Consider the following 24,715-nt stretch of genomic DNA (forward strand, 5'->3'; position numbering starts at 1 on the left):
AAGGCACTACCCCACATGAGAGTGTTCAACTACTACAAGAGCAGGAGCGAAAATACCAACAACCTAGCGTCTTTCAATAGCCTTCCGAGCGATGCGTCTCTGGTGACTAACGAAATTTGCCAGGAATTGCTGCCGGCAATTTTGGATTGTTGGTGAGAATATGCGGCGAAAAGGTTGGGAGTCCAGGCGCATGTGGAGGTGTTACACAATTCGCGGCATTCTGGAGAGTGGCGGTGGAAATGACTACCCTCGACATTGTGGCTTGAGCATAGCACACACGCGCGACACCGAGATTTCCAGAGCGATCACGGCAGAAGAGGTACTTGCTGCAACTGAATCAACTCCTGTCGCATTTTCGTCTCACTACAGGGACAATTCCTCGCCAGAAGAAGCTGCGATCTCTGAGTCAGAGGAGAATGATTCAGACTACCGTAAGGTCGCGGATAAAAGCCGGGCTTATAAGCATATAAGCCTCTTTCTGCACCAGGCTTTAATGCAAACCAGGCTTTAATGCAAACCAGGCTTTAATGCAAACCAGGCTTGTATGCAAACCATCCTTATATGCACCACTGATATTTTTGCCAGGCTTGTGTGCACATAGAAGCCAGGGTTCTACGCGCGACACGTATAGATCTACTACTGACTACCGGTATGGCGGCAGTTTTACTATGCACTGTACATAGCGCATGCACTCTTGACCTACCCAATCCGCGCCTGCATAGAAGCCAGGCTTCTACGCGCGACAGGCTTTTATGCATTTGACCCGTTTGATTTTCAGGATCCGCGATGTGCTTGTATGCAAACCCGGCTTTTATCTGCGACTTTACGGTAACTGGTGTCTCTAATGAATATTTCCTTGTTGAGCAATACAAAGTTAGTTGTATTTTGGCAAGTCAATCATTATTTTCGAATGTAAAGTGTGAGTTATTTCGAGTAATTTGAAGTAAAAAACGCGCTAAGTTCCGCTTGTCGGAGGTAGTACTTCTCATGAACAGTAATCCATCACTGCAGTTGTGCAATGCTTCTATGCTGTCAGTTCAGAGTGAGGACTGACAAAGAGACTTTTGCTGGAACTTCTGTCGTGCTTCTCAACTTTTTAACCATTAGTGAAATTAATGTAGTAAACAGTTTCCTCTAAGACAAAAATGCGATAATACAAATGTTTACTTTAGTCTTCTTTGCGCTGTTTTACCACCTCCTTACTGTACTTAATCCACTGTTCCTTTTCCTTTGCCTGTATTTCACCTGATGAGAAGGCTTGAAAGTATACTTGTGAAACCAAAAACTTTCAAGATGTTCGTAAAGAGCCTGAAGTGTGTCCTTTTTATGAGTATTATAAAATTAATATATTTATATTAATTTGTATTGTATGTATTAGGGCCAATCAAGTTTGGAAGTCCAAAATTTCAAACTCTGATGTGCTGCTTATACTCCGAATTTCCGAAAATATACGAATTTTTGGGCCCAAAATGGGGGGGTCGGCTAACATCCCGGAAATACGGTAAACAATATGCAACAAAGTGTGGATGCTTTATATGGTTTTCTTGAACTTTCGCCTCTTGTTTCTACATTCAGTGGTATTTCTTCCAGATAATAGCGCTTTAGCTTTAGTGTGGTGTCCATCAGCACTCGGCCGAAGGCCGGAGATGGGCACCCACCGGGCTAGCATCCAGCCGCCAAAGGTGGGGCCATGCATCATATGGATATTAAATATGATTGTAGGTAAACAACAGAGAGAAACACACAACACTTTTTAAATATCGATCATAGGAACACGAGAGAGTTTGGAGGAAAATCGGACCGAAAGAACTCCACCACCCAACCCAGAGCATTACGAATCAAGGACCTTACGCAGGATAGATGCAGAGCCAAGGAGAGCATTCTTTTGCAATTCAGACAGAGAGCAGTAGCTGGTGACACCGATGGTGGAAACGGTGCCTAAAGTCCCAACTACCACAGGAACAATCTGAGTCTCAACTTGCCATAGCTGATGGATTTCGCGAGCAAGCAGTTGATACTTGGCACGTTTCTTAACTTCCTTTCCAGCAACGCGTGGATCACCAGGTACAGCAATGTCAATGATCAGGGCATTCTTGGCAGGTCCATCAACCAGAACAATGTCAGGCCGTCGGTGCTCAATGAAGCGATTGCACCAGATAGTGAAATCCCACAGAATCTTGATCTTCTGGTCCTGCGGAGAGATGTTGGCGTCTGAAGTATCTCTAGCTTCAGGCTCGTTATCCTCGGGTGCAGGATGCTCTTGTACCGTTGCATTGGTCTTGGTATGCTCAAGCACCGGATTATTAATATTAATTTATTTTCTCGTATCCGTCCCGAATGGGACTCGCGACGGCAGAATTGACTGTGAGCTTGTGTGTGTGAGAATGGGAAAACGAAATGAAAAAGAAAAAGGAGAGTCTTGTAAATGTTGGGTTAGCTTTTGGGCTAACCCTAGTTAGCGATAAGACCGATACGCTGCTCTCTATCTCATGCTAGCTAGCTGCGACTGAGCTGGCTTTACACGTGCACTCAACTGCTGCGCATGCGCGCCCAAATCGCCTTGGGTAGCTTTTGCTGCGCTGACTTTGGCTTGCGCTTTCCTTTGCAGTGTCACTGAGCAGCAACCGGAATTTGTACGTCGCAATCGAGGTATGTCGTTGCTGTGTCATCATCTATGTGCCATGCGCTACTTGATGTACCAGCCTGCTATGCCGGATACCGCCAGCCATGCATCGACCAGGCGCCAGGCGCGAACTGATGGTGGTGGTGGTGAGAAGGAGAGCTCTGTGCCAGAACTTTGCAGCCTAGAGAGCGTGTGTGGGCAGGCGTGTGTTTACCGCCATATTGCCAGGTGTGTCTTTACCACCATATTTATCAACCATAAGTACAGCTGCAGTGGTGTCTTCAATTTCATTCTCCCAAGGACACACTTCTTGTAATAAAGGTCAAATTTGGGAAGAGCAGTACTAAACTAAATGGCTGAGCAGATGTTACTCCATTGTTTTCTGGCACGGGCATAGCTGTCAAGATCACGAAGGCAGCTGGACTTAAAAATGCAGATAGTTGTGGGGTATAGCAGATGGAAATGTCTATGGTAGCAGAGTCCTTCCTGGAAGTGTAATCAAGAATAGCGACTCTAGTGGAAGCTGAGGAAGCTGTCGAGAACTCAAGCACCCTTCAGATCTTTGTCATAGTGCCACCGAATACTGGCAATCTGAACGTGGACAACAAAAAAGACGAGTAATCAGATGATTTGATGGATGATAAACGTATCACGGAATCTGCTAGAAATATGGAGCTAGATAATTGTGAGACTAAGGAGTGGAGAGGATGATGACGTTGGTGGCTGTTCTGTTATTGTGAGGACGACGGCGAAAAGTGTCAATCTGCAACCAGCTGGAATAACACGCTGGGTGAAATAGACTGCTGACGATGATAGCCAACCTCAAATGCAACTTGACTCATCCATTGACGATCACCCCGAGTTCGTTACGTCATCACCAGTGGATCTCTCATGGGGTGTACACCCTGTACTTCTCTAGAAATAGTGGACGAGTCAGTACCGCACAATATCCGCGACAAGGACATTGAAGGACAACACTAGCTCGGAAACAATTTATCTTGAGGGATTCATTGGAACTCTTCTTGTCTGGCTAATGTACCAACCTCTTGCAACTAATCTGAGCGTGCCAATTATCCAAACAGCCGTGAGCCCCAAGCCGATGTCCTTCATCTAGTTTCATCCTGAGATCGCCATCTGTTTGATGAAAACCGACCCCGTGCAGCATCACCAGTGTCCAGACTTCCAGTTGATGTGCGCTAGAATGGTGTTTGACACAACAGCATGTTGACAACACATGATCATTGCAAGTGGTGCATACAAAACAAAAAGTGTAAACGCTCCTAGTGTGGAGCTCAACTGCATTTCGATCATGGTACAAAACTGTCACGGTATATACCAGTGACGCATCAGCAGCAAACCACTGACATGTGGTTACTGACACTCCTCGATGACCATCATAATTGTGTTCTCCACCTGTAGTATTTCACGTTTATTTTGGACCACTAACACTAATTTGCAGCAAAGAGACCATTTGAGTTGAAGATGGTGCGTGTAAGGTTTTTCTTCCATTAACACATAGAAAATTAATAATTGATCACGTCGCATCTTCCTTTCATGAAAACCAGCATCCTTTGGGTACACAATCCGGCCAACGTTCCCCTTTGGGAACATATACATATTTCGGTAACGCTATGACATTATTCACATCAAACTTAAACACATGCTCGATTGGTCTTAATCAACGAGACAACAGCTCGATCAGACCGCCAGGAACAACTAAACTGGTCATATTCAGACACCGAGCAAAGCAGAGCTCCGAGCCGTTGCGCATCAACACATCGTTCAGCGATCATCGCGGGCCAGGAACTTCAACTTTCTGTTGCTCCAGTTTGAGGAAAAAAACGGGCGTCCGAACTAGGCCTCGGCGGATAATGCTAGCATTATATTTGATATCCTTTTCCACGCATCTCCGGTCAGTTGCTGCCAGGGCAAACTCACGTCTTGGCCTCCTACGTAGAGCTGTTCTGGACTGCCGGGGCATGATGGCCGTGTATCACGGCTTCGTCTGGCCCCTGCTCGAGTACGCTCCCCTTGTCTGGATGGGAGCTGCTCCCACCAACCTTGAACACCTTAACAGAGTGCAGAGGCGTGCCCTCCACTTCCTGGGACCCAAAATCTTGCTACAGAGCCTCGAGGCCCGACGGACAGTGGCGGCGCTGACTTTCGTCTACAAGCTACTGGGCCAACCAGGTCCTCCTCTGCTGAGATCCATGATCCCTCCTCTCCTTGTCCACCGTGCCGCACCTGTAACCCGGAGACAATGCCAACAATCTGCTTCACACCCCTACCAACTGGAAAATGTTCCCCCTCCAGGCGCTCCTAACTACCTAAGACGCGCCTTTCCATACAACATCATCAACACCTGGAACGCGCTGTCATCCTCCCTATTCACCAAACCACCATCTCCTAAGGGCCTACAATCCTTCAAAGCGAACGTCCACTACCATCTTCGCCGAAGCCAGTGGCTTTGGGCCATAGACTCCCTCTAACAGTTCAGAACAATTTCCATCTTGAAGCTCCCCCCCCCCCCCAAAGCATTGCATCATGTTCACTGCATCTGAACTGCCTTTGAAACTATTTTTCTCTCTCCGTGTTCTCTCTCCACCCCCACCACCCCCACCCCTCTCTCGCTCGCACCCTCGCTCTCCCTCTTTCTCTCTTTCATTTTCTTTCTCTCTCCTCAACCATTCTACCTCACCTTCCATTGTCTTTATCGCACTAAATCACCCCCTTCTTTTCGGCTATGGTGCACAAGCTCACGTTAACGCCGAGACCATAGGTCGGTGTTGTGGGCTTGCCTCACCAGCACATGCTTGCTTTGCAGCCCCTACTCTCCCTGCTGTTTTGTTATTGTATCCTCTGTTGTCTTCTCCCCTCCTGACGAGTAGGTTGTGTACTTAGTAAAAAAATATCTAGCATATTTAACACTTTCTGGAAATTAGCACTGTGCTTGCATAATCCGGCAAGTTTTGCAGAAAACTAGCATATTCTTGCGAAAACTATCATATTCTTGCAAAATTTTGGATTTTCGTGAGAATTCACAATACCCCCACGACTACTACTGCGCCTTTGTCTGCTGAGTAATAATAATTCTGTGCTTCTTGAATTTTTTCTGTTTCGTAGAACAAAACTTATTCTGCAAAATACATGTATGCAGTTACCAATCTGCAACAGTAATCTAAAGCACTATTTACATTTTTTCTAAGCAGAATTCAAGCATTATCAGTGCTATTTTGGAGCAGAATGCGAGCGTATTGAAAACCAGAATCCATCAAATTCTCCAGCATTATCCGCCGGGGCCTAGTCCGAACTCCAAATCAAATCCAACATTATGACTCTTGTCAGCATCGTTGCGGCTTGACCCGGTTTCAGTGGAGGAAGCACACACTGCTTTGAAGTGAGTGACACCTTCTGGATGAATAGTTTCTAACACGCCTCCGTGACTCTAACAATGCAGCTGTTGACGACGGTCAGGCCGTCTTCAACTATAGTGACGGAAACTGCAGGCAGAATCATGGCCACTAAAGTTTCTAAACTAAAACATATCAGTGTTGAAACGTCACACTTGGCAGATACAACCCCCTTTAAAAAATCCGACTCGATCAAGTTAACTCGAAGCAAAGGACCGAAATGTCTAGCCAGAGCCAGGAAGGAAGAGCTTGGGCCTGACACATCATGAACTGCGCGCACGTACATGTACACGTATATGCGTGTGATGCGAAAGGACTTTTTCGCTGCGGCCTTAGTTGAAACGTGTTTAAGCTTAAGAAGTTTAAAAATGAGATCCTAACAGATGCTTTAGTGTTGCCTACTTTGTCTCTGCAGGTTGTAGCTTTTCTCTGTGGTCGCGCAAGAAAAATCTCATGGATAAGCTATTCTAGTCATTGGATTCCTGTCATGGTACGTGCTTTTGTTACCAGTAGGTTTCTTTCTTTTACACCCAACATGTCATCAACAGCAGTAAAATTATGATAGAGGGGGCTTTAAACTCCGATAAGGCCCTTGGCGGGAATGTCACTGATTGGTTGTCTCCTAGACAACGATACAGACCTCGTGCTACATGCCAATGAGACAATAATGGTGACACCTGATCAGCCTGTTTGACCTGGTGACCCTGCACTGCATGTGGATGGAATATCATTGGAGCAGGGGCAATGATTCAAGTACTTCGGACCGACCATCCCTGGAGATGGAACATCTGACATTAAAGTCGAGAAGTGACTGGCGATTGCAGCATCAAAGCTTCACGAGCTAAAGAAATTCCATACTCACCAACCAGAAAAATCTCGATCATTGACAAGACATGCAGAATCCCTGGATTTCTCTCAAAACCCAAGGAAAGAGAGCCTTTCCCGCCAAAAAAATGTTCGACGGCAATGTACTTTGCGTACAGCACAGTTCAACCCTGCAGTGCAGTTTGATCAGTCAGCACGCGCCTGGCGGTGCAGATCACGCATGTGACAGAATTACAGCCATTACGCTCCGTAATGCCGTTCCCGGGACGCAGGACACAATTGACAAGACTAGTTTTCTTACATTATCATATTGACATGACGGAAACCAGGGACTATGACATAACGGAAAAAGCAGACTACACTCAAAAAGACAAACAAGAAGACTGACAAAAGAACTCTCGACTACAAAATCGCGCATGCTCATATCACACATGCACGCGACTAAACGAAGACAGTTTAGGGAATATCATTGTGGTGATATTATGGCACCTTTCCCTGCATGGGTCTTGGCACTCGGGCTGCTAGTGCTACTGTTCGCACCCTAGGCCCTGCACTGCTGTACCTCTGGCGCCTTGCGCATAACACATTCACATGTCACCTTTCAAGCCGCCTTTGCAGCCAGCTTCCTTTTAAAAGCCATTGCGTTTTACTGATGATTCATTATCATCTTTCGAAGAGTGGGTCTGCCTTGAGCAGGACACAACATGGCGCAGCGAAAGACACGAACCTCTGTCAAGGCCAAGGCTGAGGAAGCAGCAGCAGCCAACGACGGGTTGACAGAGCGGATGCAGCCAGGGACTCAAGAAGAAGGAAGCCTGCTGCAGTCTATCGTCCAATCCCTCAGCCAGCAGCAGCAGCAGATTCTGCTTAGACTCACAACGGCGCAGTCAAGCCAGCCCGCCGGCAGCGGCCCGCCACCATCCACCTCAGGACAGCCAGAGGCAGGGCCGTGGGCCCGAAGAGCGGAAATACCCCACCTGCCCAGTCCAGACTCGATAGACCTAGCTGGTTTCCTCGAGTGGAAAGTCAAGTGGTCCGACTACGTGTCGTTGACTGGGCTATGCAGAACCGCAGGTACAGTTACGCAGCAGGCAGTTCTCCGTACAGATCTCAACGACGGTTGGGTGCGGCTGTGGCAGGCGGGCGTAGTTCCCATAGCTGACGGCGATGATGAGCGGGTTGCTATCCAGAAGCTGCAAGCTTTCCTGAGAAAACGAAGAAACCCGTCACTCGACCGCCAGGCCTCCCATGGCAGGAGCCAGAGACAAGGTGAGAGTATCAGCCAGTACTTCTCGGGTCTGTCTCAGCTGCATGATGCATGCAGCTACCCAGATAGTCTGCAGTGCGGTAGATGCGGGTCACTGTGCGGCCATGAGGCCCAACTTCGGGAAACCCGGCTCCGCGACAGGCTTGTCTGTGGCCTAAGGGATCGAGCGATGCAACGACGGGTGCTCGAAGAAGAGTATGCCAGTGAGTTATCGCTCGATCGGGTCATGCAGATATGCTCTGCATATGAATCCTCTACCGATACGGAATCTGTCACATCAACGATGCCTTTTTGAATTTCAGGTGTTGATGCGCCAGATTACGGCACAAGCCAACCCGTTTGTCTGTAGGTCTCCGGCCATGGACAAGGTAGTCAAAGAGCTCTCGTCTTAGGCCATGACTCAGGGTGCCGCCACTCGGAACAACAAAATAATCGGATGAAGACCACTTCTCAAACAAGCGAGTGCACGCGAAAATTTCTTGGAGCGAAAAACATGCAAAACACAAATTTCGCGCGAACGTTCGCAAGTTCGCAAGAGTTTTCGCAACCCCGGAACGCGAAAATCATTGCGAACGTTTGCTCTGCAAAACCTCTCTATTATTAGTTTCTCACCCGCCATTGCACTTAGCTCTCACTTCACTTCTATTGTCTCACCTTCCCTCATTCTATTTTGGCACTGTATTTTGTTCTCGTAACACATCATTGAATGTATATTTAATCATTGTTCAGCATGGTTACTCTTTAGTCACGACTTTCCACTGATGAATGTGACAAGAAAATTAATTCTGGTAAACTTTCATGACTTTGTTGTAGTGTGGCGAAGACTGCAGAATTTGTTCTCTTTATTGCTATCATAAAATTGTTGTCTCCACGTCGATTATTTGCATATAATTTATACTAGTAGTAAAGAAAAAGGACCAAGAAACCACAAGTTACGCTATACTGTCCACTAACACTACCAGTTACTAAACAATCAGCTCATGCGATAACATTGCACTACACTGACCAACGTTACTGACGTTCTACAACTAACTGGCTAACAGTTCTAGCACATCTAGGATGCACACTCCAACAGCCTTCCAAATTGGAAGGTTCTTAGTTATAGAAATAACATGAGGAGGGGAAGGTGAGCGCAACCAAGACAAGCACGAGTTGAAAGTCTCAGCTGTAAAGGACGTTGGCGGATGTTCATGCATGTTGATGACGGTACTGGTAAGACAACTAGACAACATGGTCAAACCACGATTCAAGGACGCAAAGCAACATTCCACACAACTTGTGTGGCTCAAAGATTGTGGTTTCTTGGTCATTTTTTCTTTATATAATTAAGGTTGCATGATGATTGATAACTCAAGAAACTCGGAGTAGTAACAGATTATGTTTTCTTGGTGAGGACCGCTTCCATTGTGTACTAGCTCCAGTGCACCTCAGCACTGTTGAGCCCTCTTTGTGGGGCCACTTCCCCCTACATACACACATACACACATACATACATACATACATACATACATACATACATACATACATGCATACATACATACATACATACATACATGCATCTTGATCTTGATCCTGCTGCCAAATCTGGCTTCGCAGTCTCTGAAGGGACAGGTCAAATGGTACTAGTCACCCTGCAGTATCGGTGGCGTGTCCGGCCGCTAGTTGAGCGGAAGGTCCAGTGACAGGCGGAGCACTCCAGGGGTGGTGCCGCTGTAGTTGGAACGTCAGTCAGCTTGCACTTATGTCGAGTCCTTCCACTGATGGGCATGAAGGTTCGCTGGCATACAAGGCACTGACATGCCAAACCTGGCCCGTCTCGAACTACTGGTTGTTTCCGTAGCTGTTGTTGCTGCTGCTTTCGAGGCTAGCTGAGAGAATGAGCTGGATAGTGACCTCACCAATGGTTCGCCCTGTCCCCGTGAGATAGAAGCCAGCGGCCGCATGTAACACATTCAACAGACCCAGACTGCTCCTTCACCGGCTTTGCTCGTTCCACTGTGCACTTGTGTCGCACCATGTAGCGACATACATGTACACACATGCATACATCCCCCCCCTCCCCCCCCCCCCCCCCCACACACACAAAGGATGAAACAGTTTTGTTCACAGACTGAGTACATACATACACACACAGCTTTTTCGCACAGCGCTACAAGACCCATCCTCTCCTGGCATATATACGGGCATGGCCAGTGCAATCCTCATGTTGCCCGATGATTGCGAAAGCATGAAACTTTAGGTAGCGACAGACAACTTTTGATTGCCCTTGTTGGCCTGTATTACGCTCTCCCTCTGCGGTGTTAAGCACTGTCAGCACACTGGGTGCATCCTCCGGCACATACATATACATACAGTTCAGCACTCTGGCGCTAGAGCAACGAATTGTCTTAATTTCTGTGGTTCCACCTTTGTACCATGGCCGGCAACTCGACTTACTTAAAGCTCGTAGCTGTACTGATAAGGCATGATTTATGGCCGAAACAGCTAGCTGTGTACAGCGTTGGGTACATGTACATACATATATTCACACAAGGAAAAGTAACCTATGTAATGAGAAGCAGATTAAATCCACATTCAAGCTGTTAGCTAGGTCGTCAAAAAAACTCCTTAGTTATGCCCATTGATTGTCTATTGCTGTTGCCCTTTCAAAATGCGGATGTTCAAGAACCTGATGTGGTGTAACACAGTGCATATTGCATTTGGACATGCCTCATTCATTGTACCTTGTATGGAGGGATGCCAGTGGTTTGGGAACAGTAGATCATGTAGTTTAGGTTCGAGCCACAGTGGGACCTCCTTCTAAATGTCAAAGCATCTTGTTTCCACTAAAAACGTTCTTAAAAGTGTGAAAGAACAGTATTCCTCAGCGCATCCATACTCCAAATTTGTACTTTTAAAAGTATGTCCAAAAAGTGTAATTCAAAAATATATACTTCCTCCCCGCAACCGAAATTGTCGCTTATCTTCACACAATGAAAACATGATTGTTCTTCACTCAAGTGATAGTTTTGAACAAAGTCAAGTGGCACAACATTAGTACTGTACAGAACAAGCAGTCCGAGAACATATCTCGAGTGGAGCATTCTCTCTATCAGCATTTTCGCCGACAAATTCATTACACTGACGGTATCCCAACTCCTTCATTACCAGATTTTGTATGCCTCGATCTATTTCCTTAGCCTATCCTTGCTTTTTAAAACTGCTCCCTCTACATAAATTTGTCATTCCATTCCTCTTGCAAGAGATCCCCTCGACAGGCCCAAACCCTTTGGGAAATCCTTAAATATAATAAAATACAAAATACAACTGTTCCAAGGATATTGGAACTCACAACCGAAGTTAGCTCTCACTTTCGATTCCACACTCATCACTTTCCGATGTTGTGACGTCACTGTCAGGACGCTCTGCATGCGACTTTTACTAGGGCATTGGTCAGCAAATCTCTCCACTTCTGTGCGAGGGTAGGATTGGTTGTGCTTATCGCCTTGCCTGTCGGACTTCGCATGAGCTGTGTGACTACCCGTGTGATTGCTGTAGGTGTTTTTGCCCCTGCTTGACAAGATCCCCTTGAAGGATGCAAAGAGAACCCTCCACACCTATTCCATTCGCTCGATTGGATACTTGTTCCAGCAAAGCTCGATGACGCTGATCAGGTCCTTCACATTTTTCTTTTTGACGAGGTCTACGTTGGACTGCAAAGAAGCGAAGAAGGCAAGATCGTTGGAATTTAGGTCCGGTGACTGCGCGGGCTGTGTCACTACCGCTATTTTGAGGGCGGCTTTTGCTCCGTGTCAAGCCCATTGTTTTTGGTTGAATTTGCCGGTGTGGGCTCTAGCTCCATCGTGCTGGTAGTACTAGGTCGTCCCCGCCTCAGGTTGCCCTGAACTTCGCTTGAACCACCATATCTTTGTTCTCATTACATAAAAAACACCGTCCATCTGGAGCAGCATTTTGCGATAGTCAGCATCATTCACGATCACCCTCTCGGTCACTTCCGTTTTGCCAGCCACAGTTCCGGTGCGTAGACCTACATTCGGTCGCTGCACTCTGCGCTGCACCGGCCACATCCCTACCTTGCCATAAAATTCGTACTGAACACGTTGAGTTGGAGGACGAGCACTTGCTTTCTAAGGTGCCGCTAAACCTTTCAAACAGGCGCATACTCGCGCAACACGCCGAGTTTCCTTCGGGGTAAGCTTACCATGCCTACTGGACCTCACCATCTCGATACTGAGCGAAAAAAGCAGAGAGCCGGTGCTATATTCAATGAAAATTCAGAGTGGAAGTTAGGTGACAATTGCGGTTGCGCCTAGGAAGTTGACCGCTAGGGGCCGAAAATGTGTTATGGTCCCGATGCCATTGCCGTCCAAACACCCTCTCCCTCCCCTCCACCCCCCCCCCCCCCCCACCCCCCCCCCCCCTCCACCCCACCCCTTCACCCTACCATCCGCTCTAACCACTGAGCGATTGTGTAGCTGTAATCCAAGTCGAGACCGTTATACCATTACAGTGGTCAATTGCTGTTGTGCTTTGGTTCCCTCTTTCTTACAGGAGACCATTCTCGATTGCATTAGCAATGTGTCGGTCAAGTTGTTGGATATGGAAGGCTGGGTTGGAGCATTTTCCGCAGCCAGTCATGACTGTATTCGACAACTCATCAAGGTGAGAGGCTGCTGTTTTTAACCAACCGATTGCAAGTGAGGCGCATTGGCGTTATCAAAAATGAAATTCTCAGGAAAAACCTCAGAATTTAGAACTGTATCAGCTGGCCTCGTGATACTCACAGACTTCTTCATAATGCTCCATTACAAGAAAACATTCAACGGAATATAATCAGTGTAGTCGTGTCACACTAAGAACGTTTCACCATTCAGCAGAAACCCGAATATTCTCCACTGTCTCCAGACCAAGAAGAAGTTTCACCACACTAGGAAAAACCATTCCTATGCTTGCACTACTTACATGTAGTCATTTTACGACTTCCTGATGCGAGTCCGCCTGACCTCTATCGGTATCGCTAAGCAAGTCTGCGATAAAAATATGTTCTTAGTCCGCGGATGTCATTTTGATTTGATCTGTCCGTTAATCAATAGTAGTACAGTCGTCCCTCTTCAATCCAGTACCTTATAATCCAGCACCCTCTATAAACCAGCATGCCGTACTCGCGCGATAAGTGCCCTTGGGGCACTATTTTTTTCAATGTCCATCACAGATGGGGCACTATTCAAGAGAGGGCACTGTTTTTCAAATGCTTGTACGTTCACGTCATCCATCGAGATAGGGCACTGTTCAAGAGAGGGCTCTGATCTCGCGAGTACGGTAATTATCAGCAACTTAACCCTTTAAGAGCCACAGGAAATTTTCAAAATTGTGTATTTTTTCGTGTTCTTTGGATCATAGCTTCAGTTCTACTCACTCAATCCTCACAATCTAGGGCTTCCTGGAAAGGTCTCCGCGAGAGGAAGAGAATGAGGTCGATCATGATAGCCAGCACACCGCCTATCCAGCGCTAGATCGCAGCGACAGTACGAAAAATGCCCCAAATGCGTCCAATTGCGTCCCGCTCCAGATATTTCATTTTACTCGATCGTGGAGTTCCAATTTTTTCGCTGTGTACTCTTGACAATATCAACAGTGAAGCCCGTGCAAATTCGAGTAAGCCAGCTTGACGAAAAGTCTCAAAATTATCAATACTAAAGTCGCACTGCGCGCTTTTGAAATTGCCGCGATCGCGGCTCAACTTACGAGTGATTTATCTCAGGAACCGTTGCTCGCAGCGCTTCGCGGATTGTTTCTCCCGACAGGTGAGAGATTTCTCTTCGCCCTGGATATTTCGATCACTGGATTTGAGCGAGATTGGACTGAGTTACGATCTTTTGAAATTTTGCATTTGAATGCGTCGTTTACGACGCATTCAAGTATGGGGCGGCTCTTAAAGGGTTAAATGTCCTTTTCATGCACATTGCGGCAGTAATTTAGATTTTTAATCCAACAACCTCCCTAATCCAGCAGAATTTTCATAGCAAAAATAGTGCCGGATTATAAAGGACCACTGGATATAGTGCTTGGAGAAGTTCTCTCATCAGCTGGAGTTGAGCAGGCTGAGGAAGATTGTTCCTGGAGAGCACCACTAACAAAGAGTTCACCAGGCCAGAACATCACCAGGGATACAAACTTTCAGAGACACTCCATTTCAAGTGCGACAAACACCTCGAGAACACTAGATAGCAGCATGAGTCAGTGTCCCTCATGGAGGTGTACAACAAGTGGAGAGGACAGATCGTCATTTGCAGTATTTCCATTTCCAAACCAGCAAATCCCCAGTCTGCGCTGAGAATAACAGTCCGAAAAAGTGGAAATGGCCTCTGAGGAAATTATACTTGTAAGACAGTTGGTTGCTCGCAACGTTCGAGCTTGCGCTTTACCAACCTACTTGATCTGTAAATTGACTGGCTTACGCTGCTATCAGGAGCACACAAGAACTCAATCAAACCATCGCCTCGAAAAATCTTCATGAAAGCACCACTTGTGCTCTACAGGCAAAAGCACTACAATGAATACCAATTTTCTGAGACATTCTGTTTTCAGCATGACATCCACCTATTTATGGTGTTGGGCAAAGTCAGTGGGAAAAGAACAAGCTTAAACGTTGCAAACTCTGACATAATTATCGCTGGTTCTCTTCCACAAATCGAAAGTTTGCTTCATGCCACGAAAGGATCAAGGGTGCTGATTAGAGGAGAATCGGTTAACTATACAATACACTGGTGCAAGATGTGTGTACTCAAATAACTCACACATGTCACAAACTAACACAAATGGAACACTGTAGAATGGAGGTGTTATGAACCTTACCGTACCTACACATCTGAAATGCTAAGTTAATCACAAGGAGGAATAGAGGTACATAAATAGGTTGCATTATGGACTTGCCTTTGGTAGCTTTAGGGTTAGTTGTATCACATTATTAGTGCTGTTAACCATAGTTTCTTGCTGTACTGGATGTCCAAGTTGGAAGGCTGTTGGAGTGTGCATCCAAGATGTGCTAGACCTGTTAGCCAGTTAGTTGTAGAACGTCAGTACCGTCGGTCAGTGTCATGCAATGTTATCCCATGAGCTGATTGTTTAGTAACTGGTGGTGTTAGTGGACAGTATAGTGTAACAACTTGATGAGTCAAGGAATAGATACCCAATGGGAGTAGATAGCATGGTATATATAGGGGGGGGGGGGGAGAGCATAGGTGATAACTAACACAATGCAAGTGTGGGGATAAGGTGTGAATGGAAGTGTGAGGGTAAGCACTAACTCAATGCTGGTGGAATATGTCACATCTCTCCTTTCCCTAATGAATAGGAGTGTACCTTGTTAAGAGTAGGCATACAGGCAAGGTCTAGTAAAAGATGAACTATGTAGGGAATATTAGAAGTCCAATAGGCTGATGCATGGAGGTCAAGCTGCGCATGCGTGTCTAGATGCTCAATCATGTTGTACTAGTAGTAAACATAGTCATCTGCCTTCTTTTCTTTTCTATTGCGCTGCGGATAGCGAGGCTCTGCCGGACTGTCCAATCTATCCGCGTCATATGTTGCTTCCGGAGGGGTCATGCCGTCACCCACACTCTCCGGGCCAGAGGGAACGTTGTCATCACTCGTATCCGGCATGCGCGCTGCCGACTCCTGCTTGTCATCATTTTTAGGTCCGTAGTTGGTGCGTAGATGACGGGATGTGCGCCTTCTTCCATCTGTCAGTATGTATGATCTTGGCGCTTCGTGTTGTTCTCTAATACTGCTAGGTGTCCATTTCCCTCGTTCACGAACCAGCACATCGTCACCTGGCCTGAATTCTGGTCGTTCTTTTGCGGTTCGGTTATAGTAGTACTCCTGGCGAGCTTGTTGCTTTTGAAGACCTGCCGCAGGGTCCACCGTCTTGGGTTCCAGCTTTTTCGCTGGCATTGGCAGTCGGTCCCGCAGCCTGCGTCCCATGAGCACCTGTGCAGGGCTGTATTCCGTGCCGGAGATTCTGGTGTTCCGATAGTTCAGCAGCGCCAACTCTGGATCCATAGAGTGGTCTTCCAGCGCTTTTTTCAGAATTCGTTTCACTATTTTCACCACACTTTCACTTTTTCCATTGCTTTGGCTGTATGTCGGTGAGCTTGTGACTATTTTGAATTGCCACTCTTTTGCAAATTCCTTCATCTCTTTGCTCGCGTATGGCATGTTGTCTGCTATCATGACTTCCGGTATGCCGTGGCGAGAGAAGATGTTCTTCAGCTTGGTAATGACAGCTGCCGAGGTTTTGGTCGTGCCTAGACAGTTGACTTCTGGGTACTTTGAAGTGTAGTCAGCTACGACCAGGTAGTAGCGTCCATTGAACTCCAGTATGTCACTCCCAAGCTTGGTCCAAGGTAGTTTTGGTATCTCATGTGGTAGCATTGGTTCACGGCAGTTGCTTGGTTGGAATCGCTGACACACTGGGCATCGCTTGACCATGTCTTCAATATCTTGCTGGATTCTAGGCCAGTAAACACATTCCGATGCACGGTATTTGCACTTCTCCACGCCTTGGTGTGATTCGTGGAGAATCCGTAGAACATATTGTTGCATGCTGGCTGGCACAATATACCGTTCGCCCACAAAGAGGATGCCATCCAAATATGAGATTCTGTCCCTCATGCTCCAGAATCGTCTGACACAGGGCGGTGTAGCCTTGAACGTTTCCGGCCAACCATCCTCGACGACCTTCTTCAGTAGTTGCAGCTCACTGTCTTTCTTTTCTCTGCAATTAGCTGGTTGAGTCTCTCCTCTGTGGTGTCTGTGAGCTCGCCCATATCATAGACCAGGACGCCGTCCTCTAGGGTTTGCGAGGCCGCGTCTACTGTAGCTCGTGATAGAGGGTCTGCAAGTACCATGTCCACGCCTTTCTTGTACTGGACATCCAGCTGGTACTGCTGCAACCGTAGCATCATTTTCTGTAGGCGCAGAGGAGCTTCATGAAGTGGCTTCCTCAGGATGATTTCTAGCGGCTTGTGATCTGCTTCAACCACGACATCCTGCCCCAGGATGTACTGTCGGAATCTATCGCACGCAAAGCAGATATCAAGTAGCTCCTTCTCAATTTGCGCGTAGTTCTCTTCAGACTTAGTAAGTGCCTTTGATGCATATGCGACTGGTCTACCTGCTTGGAGTAGGCAAGCACCCAGTCCGTCCTTGGATGCATCTGCTTGAATCACGACGTCTTCTTTCGGGTCAAATAGTTTCAGCACGGGAGCCGTCGTCAGCATTTCATTGATTGTCTGGAAGGCTATAGTATGTTCTTCACACCACAGCCAGTCTGTGTCATCCTTGAGTAGCTGCCGGAGTGGTGCTGTAATGGCCGACTCATTAGGAATGTACTGTGCTAGAAAGTTGACCATCCCCAGGATTTGTCTCAGCTCAGCGGCATTCGTTGGTGATCGTAGAGACTTGATCGCATTGACCTTCCCAGGATCAGCTCGAATGCCCTCCTCTCCAATTAGGTGGCCCATGTAGCTGACTTCCGATACTTTGTATTGAAACTTGTCAGGATTGAATTTGACTCCTTTCTCTCGTGCTCGTCCGAGTACAGTCTCAAGTACTTCATCATGTTCACCATCTGTCTCTCCAGCGACAACCGTGTCGTCTACCATTATGTGCGTGTCTTCGATGTCTCCAAATGTCTCGTAGTTCCATCTCTGCAAAATGTCACTGGCGGAGCGTATCCCGAAAGGCATTCGGAGAAATCTCATTCGGCCCCATGGGGTGTTGAATGTGCAAAGCTTTGATGACTCTTCGCTGAGCTTGACTTGCCAGAATGATGATGATTGGTCAAGCACAGAAAATACTTTCTTGCCCGCCAGCTTGCTTTGGACGTAGTCAAGTGTAGGGGTTGGAAATGGCTCACGGATGATGGCTTTGTTCAGCGGCTTCGGATCCAGACATATTCTGAGTTTGCCATTTTTCTTTTCAGACATCACCAAGTTGCTGACCCATTTCGCTGGCTCTCTCATATCCGTGATGATTCCGCCTTTCTTCATTTCATCTAGTGCCTCCTTCAACTTGTGAAGACGGCTGTGCGGGATTTTCCTTGGTGGCTGTGCGACAGGGACAACGTCAGCATCGATCTGAATGTGGTAGCTTTCACCGAACGTCCCCTGCCCAGTAAATACGTCCTGGTATTGCTCGATGACATTCTCCCGGTTGTCAGCTTTCGAGCTTGATTGGAATATGCGTTGAACGAGGTGTAGAGCTTCGCATTCATTCTGCCCAAGAATTGGGCAAGATACTTTCCGGCTGACATAATAGGTAACTGGTATGCTTTTGTCTTGGTAAGCTTGATAGTAGCCGTTCCCTCTGGTCGAACCGTGCTGTGATCAAAGCCAGAGAGTATGGTAGTAGTTGTTTCAAGCTGCTGGTCCGGCCGTTTGCTCCTGAAGACTGACAATGGCAGTACGGATGCCATTGCACCGGTGTCCAGCTTGAACAACGTTGGTTGTTGATCCAGGATAATGGTCTCCTTCCATCTGTCCGCTGATAGTTCACCGACTAGGATCGTTCCAAACGACCGCGTCTGAACGGCTTGCTCTTGTACTGCTGTCTGCTCTATTGCTGTGACTGCTGGTGACTTTTGCTGACTTCTGCACACCTTAGCAAAGTGGCCGACCTTGCTACACTTCGTGCATGTTTTACCGTACGCCGGACACTGCCTTGGAGGATGTGTTCCCCCACAGTATCCGCAGGACTTCACTGGAGGTCTGGCTTGTATTTTCTTCTGTGACCTAACAGCGTCGATGTCTCGTTTGTCTGTCTCTGAACCAACCGCTTCGTGGGTCAAATGTCTAATATGTCGTTGAGCAGCTTCTCTGCATCTGCAGGAGGACAGCACTTTTTCTAGACTCTGGTCTTGTCGAAGAAGTTCCTTGCGAAGTCCGTCATCCCGCACACCCAGAACGATGCAATCCCGTAAGATGCTGTCCTTCGTGGCTGGAAACTCGCACCTCTCCGCCATTCTACGGAGCTCCATGGTATACGAGTCAATGTCTTCATTTTCTTCCTGTTTCCGGGTGAGCAATAAGTATCGTTCCATTGTTGCATTTGCTTTCGGGATGCAGAACTCTTCGAATTTCTCCTTCAGCTTGTCAATGTCCTTCTTGTCCTCCTCTGTGTCAAACTGCAATGTTTGGTACACTTTCTGGCTATCTTCTCCTATGACATGGAGAAATACCGCGGCTTGGATGACACCATCCTTGTCCTTGAGTCCAGCGGCAATTGAATAAAATTCAAACGCCTGTTTGAACCGCCTCCACGCGTCCGCCTTATTGGGACAGTTGATGAGGAGCTGTTCTGGCGGCTTGAGCTGGTTCATGGTCCTTGAATCTGCAGAATCCGCAGCATCCGACTTCTGACACCATGTAACAGCTTGATGAGTCAAGGAATAGATACCCAATGGGAGTAGATAGCATGGTATATATAGGGGGGGGGGGGAGAGCATAGGTGATAACTAACACAATGCAAGTGTAGATGATGTAAGTGTGGGGATAAGGTGTGAATGGAAGTGTGAGGGTAAGCACTAACTCAATGCTGGTGGAATATTGTTGACGCGTATTGGACATTGGACGCTGCATGCATGTCCAATGCAAGTCAACAGTACTTCACACTTTCCTTTTTCCTGCGTTATCACCTCAGCTATGCCAGTTTTGCATGTGGAAACCCCCTATATAATAGCAGTTTGGTCTATATTTTTAATCATTCAACATCTACCTTCACTGATGAGCTTTGTATTAGCGAAACAGCTGTCTGAAGGAGTTTATCAATATCGTCTACGGAAGTGTCCTCGCAGTGGTGATGGTTGTGTGCAGGAGGGTCTAGTCGGCTAAAGAGCGCAGTTTAATGGTGGAGGTGACTCAACATTGCTTTAATAATAATAATCTTCACTAGTTTGAGGGAAAGAGACAAACGGGAAAAGTCTGAAGAAAAAAATTATATTAACTGGTTTGAGGGAAAGAGACAAACAGGAAAAGTCTGAAGAAAAAATTGACTGTCACCACCAGGACTCGAACCAGGGACCCTCGCTTGTAGCCAGCGATGCTCTAACCACTGAGCTATGGTGTAGTCGTCATCCCAGCAGACACCGTTCAACATTTTCTTCAGACGTCTTAACTCACACTTTTATAATACTAATAATAATTAAAAAGCTTACGTGGAGATAAAAATGTAATTAACGCAATAAATAGAGTAAGCTGGGCAGCTTACTCTATTTATTGCGTTAAATAATAATAATAGTTACAATTCGCTTTCACTCATGGAAGGATCCATGGGCTTAACGCATCTGTGACGTCATTGCTTTGACTACAGTATTTTCCCTTTTCCATTCCCTCAACTACTGAATACTTTGACTGTTGCCTCAGAATTTCTGTCTCATGTCTGGTCACCATGTACAGCCCATTCTCTCATTGTCTGCTTATTGTCACAGATGGCGGCTCAACAGCACAAGCTTCGGGCGACATTAGTAGTAAGCCTCATTATTATGTTGCAATGGAAAAATGCAACTTAGAGTCTGTTTCAAATTTGGACTTTGACGAACTTTTACATCAATACATTGCAGCACCCCACCACTCTGCACTGAACAACCACATCCCTGTCATTGCGCGACTTTACTATAATAAGTATTGATGCTGCTCTGGGGCCAATAGCTACATTCCCAACCAAGAATATACTTCCCGCCGCACTGGCACCAGCACCGATGAGCATTTTTTGTGATTCGTTTACTGATGTTGGTTTCATAAACATGTACCGTAAGTACCGCCAGAGCGCCCCGTCTCGCGAGAGCGCCCCACTTTGATTTTACAGCCAGGGAAAAGAATATCGTATGGCAGAATGCAACGAAGTTAGTTTGTACGGTGTGAGAACCATTTTTGTAAGGTCACACTTATCAGGTTTTTCTGTGGAGCTCGTGTCCGCTCGAAGGTACAGATTGTCTGCACAACGTGCAATATGTGTACAAAGTTCATGTTGTATGACCTACAGGCAGGATACCACCTCCACAATACGACCACGGAAGGACGAGATGGCAGGGCGCTCTGGCGGTACTGTACGGTACATGTAGCTCGACGTTACAGATCCGGCGCTTGGGCCATTACCTTCCGCCAAACGAATATCTGTGTGTGTACCATACGCTGTGCTTCACAGCCTCGTACTACTTTGTGTAGAGGGTTTGCTCTTTCGGTAGTTTCCAGTTTGCCTTTCGGTGTCTGCTGGAGCTTTGTTAAGATTCGAACACGTACCAGTACCAATTTGATTTCAACTAGTTCCAATACCGCCATTGGTGAGTGATGCAGCCACTGGGCTGTGGTCTGTGTCTCAATTTGAAGGTGTGACGTGCTGAACTCCACTTGTGCCATGTAATGCTACACAAGAGTACGCCATAGGTCTGGTATGGGGGACTCCGGTATGTTTCTCATTGAGCAGGTTAGAGGTGTAACATACTGCTGTTGTCGAGTCGCACCCTCTTTGAGTTGGATAACTTTCGCTGTGAGCTCATCAATTATTGTTGTCTTCATGTATGTCATTTCTTGATCCTTATTCTGTTCTCTCAGAAGCCACTTCGGCAATTAGAGTGGAAAATGTAGTGGACAGATTATTTATTATACTTTTGGGAGCATCCATGCCTGGACAGCCATGGAGTGGCAAATGTGTTCTATTTCCGAAGTTCCAACAAGGTCCGGGCGGGGTAATGAGCTCCATTTCTCGATTGACAGTTTGCTGCGCCAGCTTGTGGAGTGGTAAATGCATGAGCAGTGTCAGGTCCATGTTCTGGTTTAGGGCCATCTTCAAGCTGTTAGATACTGATTGGGCCAAAACTACAGGGAAAAGAAAGTCTTACAGTCCATTTCAAAAATATAGACGCATGGTTTTTTGGAAATATTTCAAATTTGCCTGGAGCTTTTCGGGAATTTCTTTCGAATATTGCTCAGGTCCCTTCCCCCAATTACTCTCTTATAGATTTTTAAGCGATCGGATATCAAACACCCAATTTCGAATATTTTATGCACAAAGTGATCACAGATTTTATGTGGTATAGATGCTGGCCTAATGGTTTTTTCAAATCACGCATCTATATTTTTGAAATTTTTGAAATATTTTTGGACAAAAAGTTACGAGTTAATTGAATTGGCTCACCATCCGAGTTGAATCCTTTTTGTTTTGAGAAAAAGAAAACAATGGATAACCCCCGATCACTGGGAAACCGTTGGCTTTTATAGTGTGCTATTTTCCTTGGTTGACGGGATATGTCCATGGCCATGGGATCCTCATAATCTAACGCTCTTTGAAGCATGGAGGAGCAATAAATTCCATACTCAAGTTAATCGCTAGCAATTATAGACAACCGCTGGTGCGAAGCACATGCCAACCGTATGCTTGCATTTGTGTATCTGTGTTATTGCATGGGTATGTGGATGCGTCGTATCCTGTGTTTCAGCAAATACTGGTCAAACGACGTATGGAGAACTGCAAACGCAAGACACATCTAGTGGTGCGTCTGCTTGGCCCCCCAGGCAGTGGAAAAACGTCACTGCTCAAGTCGTTGCACAAGCGTCACACGTTCTACGACAGGTTGGTCTACTTCGTTTGGCGTGATCAGGGGGACCGAATCGAGAGTGCGCGAACCCGCGGAATCGAGCGCTTTTACCACGAAGGCATCGTTTTTCTCGATCTAGGTGGCCAATACCGATATATGAGTAATCACCAACGCCTGACAAAGTTTTCCACCGTCCCAGCAGTGAATATCATCACTGTTTCCAGCGTGGAGACGAAGGTATGTGTACGTCATTCGGCTCGCCAGTGGTGTAACTTCATAGCATGCAGCTGTGAAGATGGTGAGGAGAAAGGCAATGGGGAAGGAGGGAGCGACAAGACAGCCAACAAGGTGCTCATGGTAGCTTCCCGGCGAGACAAAGCTGGAGAATCGCAGCGTGATGTAGTCAGCGCCGAATGTGAGCTTCTGAAGGATACAATGGGCGATCATCTTCAGTTCATGGACCAGCCTGTGATCTTTGTCAATGCTGTTGACGAGAATTGCGATGGTGTGGCAAAGGTGCGAGACATCATCGAGGAAATGAAGAGAGAGGTGAAGGTGAGAACTGTATTGTTTTAAAGGATTTATTACACTCTGAAGGCACTGGTCCAAGTGGAATACTTTGTTTGTAATGTAGCATCTTCTCTCTGAAAGTAATCCGAAAACCAACAAACTCCTGGGTAACATTAACAATATTCCCATAATGCAATGAATAACACTATATGCCCACTCACATCACAACCATAGCAACGACTAAAGTGTTCCACAAGGTTTTCTTGCATGGAATTCGTGACTAAAAGGAACGGTGAAACTACAATAGGATTTATACACTTGGAGTGAAAAAGCGAGGATACTAGAACAATTTATAGGAAAGAAAAAGGACCAAGGAACTACAAGTCACGCTGTAATGTCCACTAACACCACCAGTTACTAAACAATCAGCTCATGCGATAACATTGCACGACACTGACCGACGATACTGACGTTCTACAACTAACTGGCTAACAACTCTAGCACATCTTGGATGCGCACTCCAACAGCCTGGTGATTGTTTAGTAACTGGTGGTGTTAGTGGACATTATAGCGTGACGATACTGACGTTCTACAACTAACTGGCTAACAACTCTAGCACATCTTGGATGCGCACTCCAACAGCCTGGTGATTGTTTAGTAACTGGTGGTGTTAGTGGACATTATTCCCGTAGCTGTGCAGAAGACGTTACTTCAGTAACGTCTGGCGCTAGCCAGGGTCCACACAGCTTTAATTTGGTGTTTGTGTGTTTGTTTGTGTCACGCCTGGCGCTATCCCGTATCTGTCCCGTACTGTACCGTACCAGCAAAGACAGCTGGCCACAATATTTTTGTTTGTGCCATCGACATGCCTGGCGCTATCCCGTACCTGTCCCGTACCATCAAGAGTACGGTACCATCAAGAGAATGAGTATATATGCGAAGTGTATCGGGGGAATGCATTCAGTGCAGTAACATTTTGTGTGGATTTGTGTGCGAGGCCGAGATCCCACCAGCAGGCTGGCTGGGCCGCCTGTCGACCAGCCCGGGAATCGAATGTAGGCCGATAGCATAATAATTATAACGTATATACAGCCATGTAGATGTATAGCAGGGAGTCATAATTATTATGTAAACGACTCCCTGCTGTATGGGGAGATTTTCTAGAAAGAAATACGAAGTAGGCAGACGAGTAAATGCAATCAGAATGGATGTTAGTTGCCGTCAGTATAATAATAATAAGAAGAAGAAGAAGAAGAACGCCCGTGATCGGCAGAGTAAGCGCCGGTCCCAGGAAACGTCAGAACAGCCATCCCGTCGACTCCAGAACGCCCGTGATCGGCAGAGTCAGCGCCGGTCCCATAGCTATGCGGAAGACGTCACTTCAGTATCTCATTGAAACGTTTTTGCAATACAATGATGTAGCCAATCAAAGGAAAAAGCATTTCCATCATTTCTAACAACATGCACGATGAGCTAGGCAACAAAGC

General features: G+C 46.6%; 1 protein-coding gene across 1 annotated transcript in view; it reads left to right on the forward strand.

Moving 5' to 3' along the window:
• Positions 1 to 24,715, forward strand: part of LOC135820953 (death-associated protein kinase dapk-1-like) — a 311,375-nt gene that overhangs the window by 274,266 nt on the left and 12,394 nt on the right. The window contains exons 11-14 of the mRNA XM_065334015.1: positions 6,449 to 6,523; positions 12,677 to 12,787; positions 20,613 to 20,651; positions 22,620 to 23,273. Of these exons, the coding sequence (XP_065190087.1) occupies positions 6,449 to 6,523; positions 12,677 to 12,787; positions 20,613 to 20,651; positions 22,620 to 23,273 (879 nt within the window). The remainder of the gene's footprint in view (positions 1 to 6,448; positions 6,524 to 12,676; positions 12,788 to 20,612; positions 20,652 to 22,619; positions 23,274 to 24,715) is intronic.

The sequence above is a fragment of the Sycon ciliatum genome, chromosome 7 (genome assembly GCF_964019385.1).
Source record: "Sycon ciliatum chromosome 7, ocSycCili1.1, whole genome shotgun sequence".
In the NCBI taxonomy this organism is placed as follows: Eukaryota; Metazoa; Porifera; class Calcarea; order Leucosolenida; family Sycettidae; genus Sycon; species Sycon ciliatum.